General features: G+C 57.5%; 1 protein-coding gene and 1 non-coding gene across 3 annotated transcripts in view; both read right to left on the bottom strand.

Moving 5' to 3' along the window:
- Window positions 1-3,080: 3,080 nt before the first annotated feature.
- The window catches only part of MGAT5 (alpha-1,6-mannosylglycoprotein 6-beta-N-acetylglucosaminyltransferase), a 441,795-nt gene continuing 430,348 nt past the window's right edge, over window positions 3,081-14,527 (bottom strand). For both annotated transcript variants that reach the window (XM_075530286.1, XM_075530287.1), the window contains exons 17-18: window positions 11,337-11,494; window positions 3,081-5,020 (exon numbers count right to left, since the gene is read on the bottom strand). In XM_075530286.1, the coding sequence (XP_075386401.1) occupies window positions 4,822-5,020; window positions 11,337-11,494 (357 nt within the window). In that variant the 3' untranslated portion in view covers window positions 3,081-4,821. The remainder of the gene's footprint in view (window positions 5,021-11,336; window positions 11,495-14,527) is intronic.
- LOC142425078 (U6 spliceosomal RNA) lies at window positions 7,523-7,629 on the bottom strand. Its single transcript, XR_012779454.1, has one exon. It is a non-coding gene; the product is annotated as a U6 spliceosomal RNA (small nuclear RNA).

Below are 14,527 nucleotides of genomic sequence, written 5' to 3'. Positions count from 1 at the left end.
CCAGAGGCGAACAAGACAGAGGAGAACTGCCCGGAGCGGAAAGACACCGGGGCTGTGACAGACACCACAGAAGGGGCCACCGTCCCGCTGGCCTTGACGGTGATGCGTCTGTCCGCGGTGGTACTTGGGCAGGGCAGGGCAGGGCAGTGAGGTGGAGGCAGCAACAGGTGCTGATCCCCACCCTCTGGCACAGGCACTGCCAGCCAGCCTGCGGCCACTCCCAGGAGCTGCCCCCTCGTCCCTTTCCTTAGCTGCGCCCGCCTCTCTCTCGGCTTCGATGTACGTGCGACCGTGTGGGGGCAGTTGGAGGAGACGTGTGAAGATGCCACGAGGTCTGGGATAAGGGGAGTGGTGCTTTGAAGAAGGTCAATTCTAATCCCCCACCCAGAGCTGTGTGTTCAGAAGACAATTCAAAGGGATTTGAAGGAGACACCGGCTCCCCCCATATTTCACAACTAAAATGACTATCCAGAATCATACAGTTGGGATAGGAGACTAGACTTTTGTTTGCCAAGGAACTAAGAGGTCACCAGCCCCCCCGACCCCCAATACACCAACTAATAATAGACCAGAAAGCAAAGCCACTGCCACCTAGGTGTCGGCCTCACAGCGACCCTGCACGGCGAGTGGGGCTGCGCCTCGGTACATCTTTATGGGGCACACAGCCACATCTCTCGTCCACAAGAGGGACCTGACCGCTGACCTGGCGGCTGGCAGACCAACATTCATCCCATAGCACCACCTGGGCGCGTATAGCAAATCCCGTAACTAAGCATGAGGACGTTTGGGGATGTCTCTCTGGGAGCTGTTCTGAAGAAGGCAAGGTCCCCGGCTGCACTAGGACAGCACCTCCAGGGGGTCATCTGCAAGCTGGGCATCCCCAGGGTGGACCGGGGCCCAGGAGGGTGTCCTCTGAACGGAGGCCCCAGACTGGGACTGGCCTTCCACTGGATGGGAACCTCCCTGTGAGCGGCCCGGCCTGGGCGGCTGAGCCTGTAGAACAGAGGAGCCACATGCGTCTCCGGTCAATAACAAACAGAACCAAGACTGTGAGTGAAGGGATTCAGTCAGCCAGACAACTCACTTTAATTTCTGGGTCAACATTTCCTCAGAAGCCCTTGAGCGGTCCAGGAGACAGGGCGGGGTGTGGCCAAGGGCTCCTGGACTGGCCATTGCTGCTCTCTGCACGCTCCCAGGCTTGCTGATGTGGGGCTTAGCCTGGCTTACTGGGTGAACGGGCTGCAGCAGGGCAGGGATCCCTCATTCTCCTGGAGCCACATTTTCCAGTAGGTCTGACGTATGAACAGCAGGGAGTGAGGTCAGCCCCTTCCCAAGTGTCACGAAATGCTAGTACCGACCACATGGGACGCTCCGCGGGCTTCCTGTGCACCGGGCACTGGGCTGAACCCTTAAGCGCCAAGAAAGCTAAGGGGTGGTCTTTCCCTCGGCCTCCAACGAAAAACAGCTAATCAGGCCTTTTGCTAAAAAATAAAACCTCCACCAAAGACACAAACCAACTCGGTCTGCTCCCTCCCTGCCCCACCCCCACCCCTTTTTGTGGAAGCCAACGAGAATGAAAAGCGCCCTCGCAGCATAGGGGAACCCCTGCCTTCCACATGGACCTACCCGCTCTGTTCCAGTGACACTGCCCAGCAGCCTCCTCGGGACGGATGGGGGTTAGGATGAAGCCAATATGGAAATGAGGATACTTTAAATAAATAAAACAATCCAGGCTTGGGCCAGCAACACACACAACAGAGCCTGTCGTTAACAAAATAAACTCTCTCTTAAATCAAGAACTGCTGGGCCTGTAAGTGGGAGGTTCCTAATTATATGTACAATCTAGGTAAACCTCCTCAGAGAAACGGGGTGGCCTGGCCTGGTTCATCAAAGACACGTTTTCAATCTAACATGAAGCATTTCTGCTTTCACCAGCGAGTCATGTACTTTTGGGGTCTCTGCTCCCAAGGGGGAGCAGTGATTCACCTCCGTGAAACCTTACAGCCACTAAGGAAACACAAATTAGGTGGTGGGGGGGGACAGTCACCCCCTTGGAGATGATGCTAGACAGCCGAAGTGTTTCTGATGAGCGCAGGTTGGTGTTTGGCTCTGGCCCCTCGAGTGCAGGCTGGGCAGCAGGAGCCATGCCCGCCCAGATCCAGTGGCCTGGCTCCGCAGAGGCAGAGGCCCGGCTGGTCTGGTGTCTTGTCTGGGCCCCGCCCTGGTCTCTAGGCTGGAGTCGGCCACTGTTCTTTAAACAGCACCTGTTCTGAGTCACCCCCAAAGAAAAATGAAAAGGCACATCAGAGAAACAATAAATATCACCAAAGACACAGACGGGGGCAGCTCTACACACACAGCGTCCACAAAGCAGTGACAGGAACACCCAGCCAAGGCCCAGGCCAAGAGGGTCTCAGTTTGTACATGTGCAAATCCAACTGCATACACGAAAAAAAAAAATGAGGTGTTTACTGGTATCGAAGAAGTGTTTCTCCATGTTACCTTTCAAAGGCAGGCATTCTCTTTGAATAAGTTACATCAATGTTTCCCTTGGGATTTTTCTTTTAAAGAGCTTAGGATCACCTTGGGGGAGAAGATATCCAAATTTCACTTAGGGAAAGAGAAAAAACAAAACCTAAAAAGATCAAGGAAGATATGTGTATAGCCCAGGGGAAGACTGATCCCACTGAGGACATCGCTCCCCTTGGGGCCGTCATTGATTTAGGGTTCCAGCAACACGGGCCAGCAAGATGGCCGCAGGCTCCCAGCTCCCCTCAAGCTTGTCTGTGCTCAGCAGGTCGTCTCCCAAGGGGAGGACATTCCTCCCGGCATGGTCTAAATCTAGCAGAGTCTGAGGCGGCCCTGGAGCCTGGATTTCCTCCAGGACAGTGCCCCTAACAATGGAGTGTGGGTAGGTCTGCCCCAAAGCAGCAGCCCACTGCTAAGCTGGAGGCAGGAAGAGGATTCTCTTACTGGAGTAGACCATGGGGAAGGGACCCTGGGGCCCTGACTGCCGGAAGAGGCAGGGGAGCTGAGAAGTCAGGATGGCCCGTTGGTCCCAGAGCCCAGGGAGAGCTCACACACCACTCTGAGAGCGTCTAGAACAAACGGCAGCCACACTCTTTTTACAGCACTTGGCCCCCCAGCCCCCTGTCTTACTTAGTCCCTGAACCTCTTCAAACAGCTCTGTGCTCAAAGATGCAGTAACCAGCCTTGCCTGGGAAACCAGGCGGGGCCCACTGGCTCCCCCTGCCGGTCCCAGGCCAGTATGGACATCCTCAGTGCCTGACGTTCTAGAAAGGGCCCGGGAGGGGGCAGCAGTAGCCAGGGGATTCCAGGCCCAGGGGAACTGGAGCTGCAAATTCCCACACCCAGGGCTCAGCCAAGGAAAAAGCGGTTCCTAAGAGCAAAGTTTCCCATTGTTTCTCCTCCAGAAAGTGCCCTCGCAATGTTCTAAGAACACACACGCCAATGCGGACAGGCAGGCACGCACCTGACTACCAACAAGGGTCCCTTGGGCGTCTGCCCTGCTCAATGTTGGGCCCTGTGCCTACAAGCAGCCCACCAGTGTTCTCCATGGCACATGTGCTCAGGGGCCCCCCTTCTCCGGCCTCTACAACTGGAGGTACAATCCAGACCGCTGAGCAGCGTCTTGGGGCAGAGCCCACCATTCTTGACTCGGAGGCCAGTCCCCCTGAAGCCAAGTCATTCCTGCTTTTCCCGGCCAGCCGGGCCCCACAGGCCTCAGCTCCACGGCCAGAGCTGTCAAGTGTTCCCAGGATGACGCAAGCCTTGCCCAGTGCCAACATCCGGCTGAGACCCCAACTGGCTGGCATCCTGACAGTGCTCAGAGCTGCCCGGGGAGGGGCCAGGTTCTGCACAGACAAGGCACTCAAAACCACAGTGCAGGTCACACGGACCGCTCCCCAGAGGGCATCAGCCAGAGTGCGGAGGGGCACAGCATGCTCACCGAGTGGAACCCAGTCACCCGAAGCCCCTAGAGGCCCCAAGGCAACTAGCTAGCAGCTCTTTGAGTCCCGCCTGTTCACCTTCTTGTGGCATCAGAAGAGGGCGGATTTAGCACAACCTACTTAGCCGGTTCCCAGAGCCCGTGTTTCCTTTCCAGAGGGGCTCTAAGCAGAGGGGAGGGCTGGGGGTAGGGAGGGGAACCCAGGGGCTCTAAGAAAGAGGGGTGGACTGGGGGCCTGGGTGGAGGGGCCAGGTACCCCATCCCGGCTGACCCCACGATGCCCTGGAGTGTTTGACTTTGTTTTGAAAGCAAGTGTTGCCTTGAGGAGCTAGGCTCTTCCCGGGGAACCAGGGTGCACCAGCCCCAGCTCACTGTGCCCGCTTCCCCCGCCCCTGCCCTGGCAGACAGGGAAAGTACCTGGCAGTGGGGCATCGAAGAAGAAACCAGACTTGTGATCGGCCCCGCTCCTCCCTCCCCAAAGCCCCTTCCCTCCCACCCCAATAAATAAGTTAATGGTTCAGGAACCTCCCCAGGAAGTTCTTCCCAGCCGCAGCTTTCTCCCTCTAGCTGCTGCTGCTGCTTTCCAACCGAGTCCCCAGATCCCCCCTTTCCCCAGGAGCATTGCCCCGACACGGTCCCTGCAGCTGGTCCTCAGGAAAGGACAACACGCAGCAGCCGGCTCCCGGGCTGGTGTCCGCGGAAGCCCTCGGCTGTGGTGGTCTGAGGACCGGAGGAGGTGCACCCACTCGAGACCCTCCACCACGCAGGTCAGGGTTGGTGGGGCCCTGAAGGTCGCCTGACAGCCCCCTGGCTACTGTCCTCCCAGCAGCATTGGTCCGGGCCCTTGGCCGCTATAGGCAGTCTCCACAGAGCGCCACCTGGCCCTTGATGAAGTCCCGGCACGGGCAGATCCTCTGGTGTCTGGGGTGGGCGCCGGCGCAGCTGAAGAGCAGCAGGTCCCCCTGAAACACACAGTGCTTGCTCTTGGGGTCAAAGGAGGGCACCAGGATGTCCTTGGCCAGCTCGGAGCTTTGGCAGGCCACCTTGTACCTACAAAGGAAGGGAGAGAAGGACGTGGGCTGGAGACACCGTGCTCTGCCTCAGGTGCAGGGGGCGCTGGGGGTCCTCCTGCTGTAGAGACGAAATGGAGCCCACGCTCTGGCCCAGCAACACCCCGCCTCAGGGAATCGGCACAAAGGCGGCGTGTGGGTGAGGCCTATGTGCCAGACAAGCCGGGGGCCACTCGGTTGGTCCCAGTGAGAAAGCCAGAGCAAGCTGCTTACTCACCACTCAGGGGAGGACGCACATCTGTGGCATTTGGTGTCGTCACAGAACCAGAAAGGATGTGGTAGAAAGCACGTCCCAGCGGGGAGCCGCGCCCCCGCTGCAGATGCAGAACAGGAAGCAGCGGGACCAGTCTCTGTCGTGTGTGTGTGTGTGTGTGTGTGTGTGTGTGTGTGTGTTTGAACTTGAGACACGAAAGTGTGTGCTAGCAATGATTATTTCTGAAGGCCGAGACTGGGGCAAAGGTGCATTCTTTAAAGATTTAAAAACCTGCTTGACTTTTTCAAATGACTGGCATGAAAAGGCTGCTAGTCTTGGGTCTCCTCTGCCCTGGAAGTACTCAGCTGTCTCCTGGGAAGGAGCCGCCCAGGATGTGGGCCAGTTCAGAGATGAGCGTGCTCAGGCTGGAGGGGGCTGTGTGTAGACCCTCTGACCCAAGCCCGGGAGCCTGTCCTCTCCCCCGGTGACCTCGTGAAGCTGCTTTCTCACGCTGGGCCCATGGCTTGGGTATTCCAGAGGGTTCTGACTGCAACAGCGCCACCCTCGATCTCAAAGGGCAGAGCCCTGGCATCAGTCCTGTGTGTGGCTCCTACCACACAGGGGTGCCAGGCGGCTCCTGGGCTGCGCCTGAGGTCAGCAGGGGAGTGTGGGTCAGGCAGGCCTGGGTGTGAATGCCAACTTCACTTCTCAGGAGCTGGCCCTGGGCGAACGACTGCCCCGCTCCATTCCGTGACTCAGTGTCTTCCTCTGTGAAGAGGGGTGAATCCTCCCTCCTGAGCTCAGGGCAGACAGGGAGTGAGTGCCTGGGGAGCAGTCGGAGGGGCCAGACCCGGGCCAGCACCGACTGAATGTTAGCTCAGCACTCTGCTCCAATAGCTACGACAAACCCAAACCCAAACCCGCTGTCGTCAACCCAATCCTGGCCCACGGCAGCCCCGGAGGACAGACCAGAACGGCTCCATAGGGATTGGGAAACTGCAACCCCTCCGGGGAGCAGCTGGTGGACTTGAATCACTGACCTGGTGGTTAGCAGTCCAGCGTTTACCTGACAAAGCCTCCAGGACTCTCGTGAGACTGTTTTCCATGCCAAACACAAACCCAAACACCCAAAGAACACGAACTCACTACCATGGAGTCCATTCCAAATGATGCCACGACCACAAGGACCGTAACACAAGTTGCCATGATTTCATGTCACCTGGAAGGGGTGGCGAAGTGGAAGGGTGGAGGCTAGCCTGTCAATCAGCCAGATGGTGCCTCCTTGTGGGCGTGGCCTTTTCATAGGAGGGTTCCCGGGAACCTCCCCCTTGCTCTGTGCCTTCACCTCCCTGCTACCGAGTCACCAGGAGAGCTGCCAGAGCCACCGCCATTGGATCCATGGGAGTTTGACCCACCGGCTAGTGATGTCGCTGCCTTCTGAGTCACTGCACGTGGCTGTGCGAGTCTGAAGGACCCTCAGCATACTGACTGAACCACGGAAGTGAGTTGGTCTGAGCGCTCTGTACTGCTGTGTGGACTAAGGTCCTGGTTTTGTTTCTCTAGGGAACCCTGCCTACTAGAACCCCACAGGAAAGAGGAGACCAGCCCCTTGGGGGCTTCTGAGACTGCTTGAGTAGAAAGTCTTCTCTTTCTCCTGAAGAGCGGCTGGCGGTTTTGAACTGCTGACCTTGTAGTTATGGCACAAAGCAAACTGATAATAGCTAGAACCACCAACCGCGACGACAGCCCTGCCCTGGCAGGTGTTGGAGGGACCATAGCACTCCCTGACTTTGTTCAGGGACGTCTCACCTCTTGCCGGCAGGATGGGGATCAGGATGGAGACCATGAGCCTTCCTGCCATCTCTGGAAAACTTCCAGGTATCGGGGGCAGGCGGGAGGCACCAGTCTCCCCTCAGTCCTCGGCCCTCGCTCGACACAGCCGCCTGTGCACCTGGACTTGCTATTCTAGCCCGTCTGCGGGGGCTTCTGGTGAGCGCGCTGAAGCTGCCAGCCTGGCTCCTGCCCAATCTGATCTGAAGCTCCAACTGCTTCTGGGAACGCTGGATGCCAGCAGCTCTCCTGCTGCCCACCTGCCAAGGCCAGCCTCCCCCTTGCATGCTGATGAGAGCCCACCCAGAGGGGCCCAGGGTTGCACTGCCTCCATTCTGACTGTGGTGCCCCCACATACCTAACACCTCTGGTCTTCACCAGCCAACTACGCAGACAGGGTGAGGGCCGTGAGCCAGGAGGGAGGGAACAAGTGGATTCTATTAGGCTTTAAAAAAAAATTTTTATATGGAACACTTCACGAATTTGTGTGTCATCCTTGTGCAGGGGCCATGCTAATCTTCTCTGTATCGTTCCAATTTTAGTATATGTGCTGCCGAAGCGAGCACCTATTAGGCTTTTTACAAGGGAAAATGAGCCATAAGCTGGGGCAGCCAGGTGGCTCACACACCCCCCTACGTGGCCAGAAGGGACTTCCAGAGATCGGCGCTGGCATCAAAGCCTGCCTAAGGAGCGTGGCTCAGACACGCACATCGGCCCAGGCGAGGTCTCTGTTCAGGGGACTGAGCAGTGCCATGGCTCCCTTGACGTCTCTGATAGGGGCAGGAGTGTGTAATGTCCTACAGCTTGTCCTAGAGCCACCGGCCCGATACCGGTTGCTTATGAGTCAAATCTGATTCCTTGTGTCGCCCGCCTCCAGTGTGCTGAGGAGAACTGTGTGTTTGCTATCCTGAGGCGCCTCTCCAAACCACTCACTTCAGGACGCATAGCAACCCCTGCGGGGTTCAGAGGGTCACTGTGGACAGGAGCAGAAAGTCCGCTGTCCTCCCGGGGAGCTGCTGGTGGTCCCAGCCTTCCCTTCAAGTTCTACTGCTCCAGACAAATGCCAGGACCACGTGCCGCTCTCCCAGGTGCTGCTGGCGGCTGCCTGCTGGGCAGGCTGGGAAGCTCTGGCCTCACAAGACAGGCAGGGGCCTGCCCCTCCCTAGAGCTGCTCTCCACCCCCCCGCACCCCCGCCTGCTTTCAGGCGCTTATTCCAAACTCAGGCCTGATCATTGGCTCACAAGTGTCCCCTCGGCTGGACACTCAACCAAGGCCTATTTATGACTGGTCACACCGACTGCAGTCCACCCTCTGCTCTCGCTCACAGTTTAGAAACCCCAAATGCAAATACTCCCCAGATCTTGGAAACTACAACTTAAAAAAGGTAGCAACGTAAAAGCTGGTTTTCACACGTGAACGGACGCTCCCATCAGTGGAGGGTGTGCCTGGCCTGTCTCATGGCCCCCATTCTCGGGCAGGGTAGGGTCTTGGGGCCAGAATGAGTACACGGTGTGGGCACTAACACTGGCTGGGCCCTGGTCAAGAAAACAGCCCAGGATCCGGAAAAGGGCTCCTTTTGTGTCATATATTCAGCGCACGCCTCCAGTGAGGGCAGGGGTTCGTACAGGTGGTAGACGCCCCCAGGCTGAGCGCACCCTAAGTTTGGCTCAGGACCGGTGCCTTGCCAGAGCAGAAGTGCTGGCTGGCAGGAATGCTAATTGCTAATTGGTCATGAATATGGAAGGGCCAGGATTACCTCCACACAGAGGAGGCGCTCAACAGATAGTGGGGTTTTTACAACATTATCGGGATTTACAGATGCATGAACGAGTTATTCAGTAGGGCTCTTATGCTCGGGAGAATTAATTTCAGGAGGTTTTACTGAAAAATTGGCATTCCTTCCAGGCTTTGTGTAGGAGAATACACATATTTACATTGGGGTGTGTGTGTGTGTAGAGTCGTGAGCAAGCCCAGACATAGAGGCCAGGTAGGCAGCCCCTGCCCGCCCCCTCCCCCACCCCAGCCCATCTGCTTCTGGGACTGAGAGTGGGGCCGGGCTTGTCCAGTTTGAGCCAGGTGGCCGGGAGGCAGGGCCTGCTCTCCTGCCCAGGGTTTCTGGGAAAGGCTTCCTGTGAGCTGACTTCAGCCTGGCTGGACATTCCCTCCCGGTCACCCGGGAAGGATGTCTCCATGTGACAGATGAGGGCAGTGGTGACGGAGGCAGGATGGTGCTGGCGAGGGTTTCGTGATGACGAGGACAAGGAAGACTTTGTCTCGGGGGCAGGCCTGCACCCTGCGCTGCCCACTGCGCTCCAGCCAAGCGTCCTGGGTGAGGACGGGCCAGGTCCCCTCTGCACTCCATTTCAAGCACCCGCTGCCCCCAGAGCTGGGGAGGGGCTGTTTCCTGACAGGATGTGTGCTCAGTCTGCTGGTCAAGTGCAGTGATTGAGCCTTAGACACCAGCACACAAACGGGCAGCTCCCGAAGAGCCCAATGCTACGGGAGACAGCTGCAGAGGAACCAGGGGGCCCCCACCCTGTGAGGAACCTCAGGACTTGGCATGTGGGGCGACAAACCAGGACCCTAGAACTTGGCATCTGGGGGAAAGAACTTCCAGTGCTATGATAGGTTTTCCCTAAGTATCAGAACCCCCCCCCCCCGCCCCCCGACACACACACAGAGTCTTCCTGGGGCCTAGAAGCCGCTTAGGGACTGCATCCCCACAACTTGATTCAGAAGTGAAATGTCAGCGGCCACGTTCGCTCCATCAGAGGCTTTTACCAAACACGTTGAGAGGACACAGTTGACAGGAGGGACAGAAGACCCTCTGTGTAGGACAGGACAGCCACTGTAGGCAGCAACTCTCTCTCGTAGAGCGAGAAGCCAGAGCGAGGTGGGCAGGCTGGGCGGCCCCTTGCTCTGAGATGCTCTGGGCCAATATGGTGGCGAGCGAGCTCCCTGAGTTGGGATTGTCCTGTTGTCTTTGTTAGCTATGCTGGGCCCGGTTGATCCAGCTCCTGGCGGCCCATCTACCACTGGTGGCAACTCTGCTTTGACCCATGTGGTTCTGCCTGGCTGTTCAGAAGTCGATTTCTAGGCGCATCCTTTTTGTGTGTCAGTCTGGGTGCTCGGGGGAACCCTGTTCAGAGTCCCAGCATGCACAACTCCCCACTGGCCCTGGGCAGTGGCCTGTGAGGAGCCCTGGCTGGGAAGTCACGGGGGCCCGTGAGGTGGGCGGCGCACAAGCGTTCTACTGCAGGGGTGCACCATTTTAGGCAAGTCTCTTGGAGGTCAGTGCCTAATTTTTAGCATGCTGTGAGGATAAGCCATTTAATTAAGCAATATGCGGGCCAGTGTGGGGTCTGGGCAAAAGCAGAACAGTCCACTGCCCAGAGACCAGCAGACTCCTTGGCCGCAATTGTGGGCACAGCACATGGGCAGGCTCAGGATGGCTGCCCATGGGGAAAAAAGGGTCCCAGGGGCATCTAGGCTCTGTGGTGGGCTGTTTGGTACCAGCTCCTGGGCCATCCCTGTCCGTCCTCCCTGGCTCCAGGGTAAGACTGGAGCGCTCCCCCCGCCCCCCTGGCACTGCCCAGGCTCCGATGGAGGCGTGGCTGAGAGGGAGCTTGAGAGGGGCCTTGGCATGCTCGTGTGGCTGGCACGCAGACACGGCCAGTGGGTGGCTGGCGAGGGGCAGCTATGGGCACAGGGGAGGCGACAGCAGTCTAAGCCCAGGGTGCTGCTCCTGGGGACCCTCTCTCCGGCCTCCCCGCCCTACCCAGAGGGTACATGCTGGCTCCTTGCCCCGTGCCCTGAGCTCCATGTGGCATCTATGTTTCTTCCATTTAGCCTCTTTTCTGGGTCCGATTTTCCTTTTTTAGGTCTCATAGGTGGTCAGGGTTAAGCCAGACCCCACCCCGATGTGGCCTCGTTAACATAGAAAGGTTAACTCTATTCCCATTGGGTAGAGGGGCAAGGATTCTGGCCCGAGCCAGCCCCTTACAGGACGGGGCCCTGCTGATCGGTGGCTCTGAGCCCAGTCTGTGAGGGTGCTAATTGCCAGCCGGGCACCTCCCATGACCTCCAGGCCGCGACAAGACAGTATTTCTGTGAATGCCCCTCCCCTACTCTAGCTCTTCATCATCAGGCCAGGTGACCCCATCCCACCTGCTGACAAACACTCAGGTGACCCCTGTCTAAGAGAATCACCCTGGAGAAGCTGCCTCACTCCACACCTCTCACCCCAGCCAGTTTCACCCCGAGGGCACTTACTTCAGGAGGTCCTTGTCCCTGTTGAGGTGCTGGAAGAAAGACGGCTCGCAGATGAGCTGGTTCTCCTGACACACCTGCTTGCAGGACTTCCCGGGCTCCGCGAGCTTGACCTGCAGGGCACTGAGTGGCGGCCACATCACCTGCCCGTGGCAGAAGTCCTAGGATGACAAGGAAGCCAGCCGTCAGTCCAGAACCCAGGGTGCGTCTGGGACCCTCTGTCCCCATGCCCAGCTACCCTGAGCACCAGGAAGCAGGGGTGAAGAAGAGCCTGCGGTCAGACACGCCTGGGCCACGATGGGTTCTGCTGGAAACAGACAGCCGCCCGCCGTGTGGAGGCAGCCTGTGGTGCAGCCCACAGCAGTTTTCCAGCCTTTGATCTTTCAGAGATAGATTTCCAGGCCTTTTCCCCAAGGTGCTTCCGAGTAGGCTAGAACGTGTAACCTTATGGTTAATTTTCTCTCAGGTTAACTATTTCCACTGTCCAGGGACCCCCACGCTGGAGTAAGTGGTGGCTGACCATCATCATCACTACACCGCCACCACCATCATCATCAGTACCACCACCATCACCACCATCACTACCACCACCACCATCATCACTACCACCATCACCGCCACCGCCACCGCCACCACCACCACCACTACTGTCACCACCACCACTACTGTCACCACCATCACTACCGTCACCACCATCACCACCATCACCACCTCCACCACCACCATCACCACCATCACCACTGTCACCACCACCACCATCATCACTACTGTCACCACCACCAGCACCATCACCCTCAAAAAGGACACATCCAGTTATTTGAAGGCCCGTCTCCAGGTCCCCTTTCACCAGCTGGGTTCCTTCCTCTCCAAATCCAAAGACATTTCAGCACCCACTTCATCTGACAGTGACCTACCATGACACTGCTTCCAGAACACGCACTGGGTCCCTCAGGTCGAAGTGTGACTTTGTGAGGTTAAGGCTCACGCAAAGGCACCTCTGACACACCCTAATGTAGTGTCACAACCTTGGGTAGGGACCTGGCATCTGTTGGTGGGCTCAAACTCACGACAACCCACTAGTACAACAGCTAGAGTTAGACAGTCTGAGCAATGTGAGAGGAAGCGCCCAGGCCATGGCAGCTCCAGCCATGAAGGTGCCCCACAGCACAGGGGCTCAGAATAGGCCCAAACCAAACCAAACCAAACTCACTGCCATCCAATCAGTGCTGACACACAGCGACCCCCTGTGGGTTTCCGAGACTAACTGTGGATGGGAATCGAAAGCCTGGCCTTTCTCCCACGGGGCTGCTGGTGGTTCTGAACTGCTGACCATGTGGATCGCAGCCCAATGTATAACCACTCCACCACCAGGGCTTCACTTGAGAACAAGTAGGGCTAGTCATTCCCAGGGCCAGAGTGAGTGAAGGGAATCAGCACATCCAGGGACAACGTGGCAGTAGTACCCTGTGGTATGAGCATGAATGACAACCAGCCGAGTCAGGGTCAAGGCCATGGAGCACAGAGAAAGCGCTCTCGCTCACTCTGGCCCGGGAATCCCTGTTTCATTTCTGTCATGTTTCAAGTAGCACTAGCAAGTGTGAGGAACGAGAAGTCAAGCACCACTCAGGACCAGTTATCCCTGCCCAGGCCTTTGACAATGGCGCCCAGCAAATTCCTAGGCAGGCTGCGCAGCCTGCGCCCACCACACTCTTGAAGCACCTTCTCCAAGACGCTCTGGGGCAATATGGCAGGCTGACCGCACACCCTGAGCTGGGACTGTCCTGTCAGCTACGGCCCAGTTTGGCCCTGCTCCTGGTGGCCCAGTAAGCATGGACAATGAGGGCTACCCAACCTGCAGAGGAAGCCGCCTGTAACGCCGGCGAGAGTGCCCCCTGGTGGCAGGATCCTAGACTGGGAATTCTTCCTGGGAATTCCTCCTCAGGCACACAGAAAAACCTATGAGGGGATATGAAGCCATGCGGTCCTGCTCTTGGGAAATCAATGCCCCGAAACCGCCTCGAGGTGTAGCCACAGGGACTCACCTGACTGCGTGAAATCAGAGGTTAACAAACACAAATACTTCGCTACACGGTAAAGGCATTCATATAAAGCTGGAAACGGAAGACTGGATCTAACAGCTCCAAGATGGCAGAGATCTGCCGGTTTACTCGGGATATGAGGATCTGACTTTCTCTTTGGAACGTGGCCCCTGGTGGGAGGGTAAGAGACTGTCCCCCCAATGGGGTGGATCACAGACAGAGCACTGGGCAGAAAGACTGCCGGCCTGGACAGCAAATGGTTATTAATTCTCTCCTATGCTTCTTATAAGAGAGCCATAGGCCATTCTCCTTACATGATATGTAGCACCACTTGAGTGTGGAGTTTCTTGCTCTCAGTGGCCTGGTGGAGTTGAGAAGCAGGCACTGTTGCTTTGGTGGGGTGCCGTCAAGTTATTTTTGACCTCTAGGGACCTCATGTGACAATGCAGAGCTGCCCACCAGCGCTTTGGGGACTGTGGACGTTAGAGAATCAGACCGCCACATCCCTGTGTTATCAGCCAGGTGCCCCACTAATGGCCTCACCTTTAGAAGGCAGAACCAGGGTGGAAAGGAAGCTAGGTGGAAGATTCGCTCGGCTGCCAGTCAAGCAGGGGACACGGCATGGGGGTGCACCCAAGTCCTTAAGACCAGCCTGTGGGTCTGCTTCTTCCACATGGAGCCTCACTCCGGTCTCGTCTGTCTCTAGTGCCTCCTCTACAATGCATGGCAACGGGGCTGTGGGCTGTGCACCTGGCAAACACCTGGCACACAGCAGGTGCTCCTCCTCCTCAGGAGGGACACCTGGAGCCTGGGCAGCTTTCAGAAGGACCTCATGGGAGGCAAGTGGAGATACCGCGGCAGCCCTGGATACACAGCACCACGTCCGAAGAAGAGCAAGATCAGGGCCGAGGGCCCCTCCTCAAGGCTCTGCTGGAGGGCTCGGCTCACCTGCTTGTGCGCTCACTTCTCGGAGAACAACAGCAGTCTACATTTGCAAGGTCACGGTCCACCAAGCACGCTTGGTTCAATTCTACACAATGACTTGGGCCCTGTCACTCTTGTTGATGGTTCATGGGTGAATGTGCATGTGCTGGTTTGGCACCTCTCAGGCCACCAAGGATAGCATAAGCTCTGACAAGAGGGTGGAAGGTGTGA

Source organism: Tenrec ecaudatus, chromosome 13 (assembly GCF_050624435.1).
Source record: "Tenrec ecaudatus isolate mTenEca1 chromosome 13, mTenEca1.hap1, whole genome shotgun sequence".
Taxonomy (NCBI): domain Eukaryota; kingdom Metazoa; phylum Chordata; class Mammalia; order Afrosoricida; family Tenrecidae; genus Tenrec; species Tenrec ecaudatus.
Note: the sequence above shows the minus strand (reverse complement) of the source record. Positions and strands in the feature narration are given on the sequence as shown.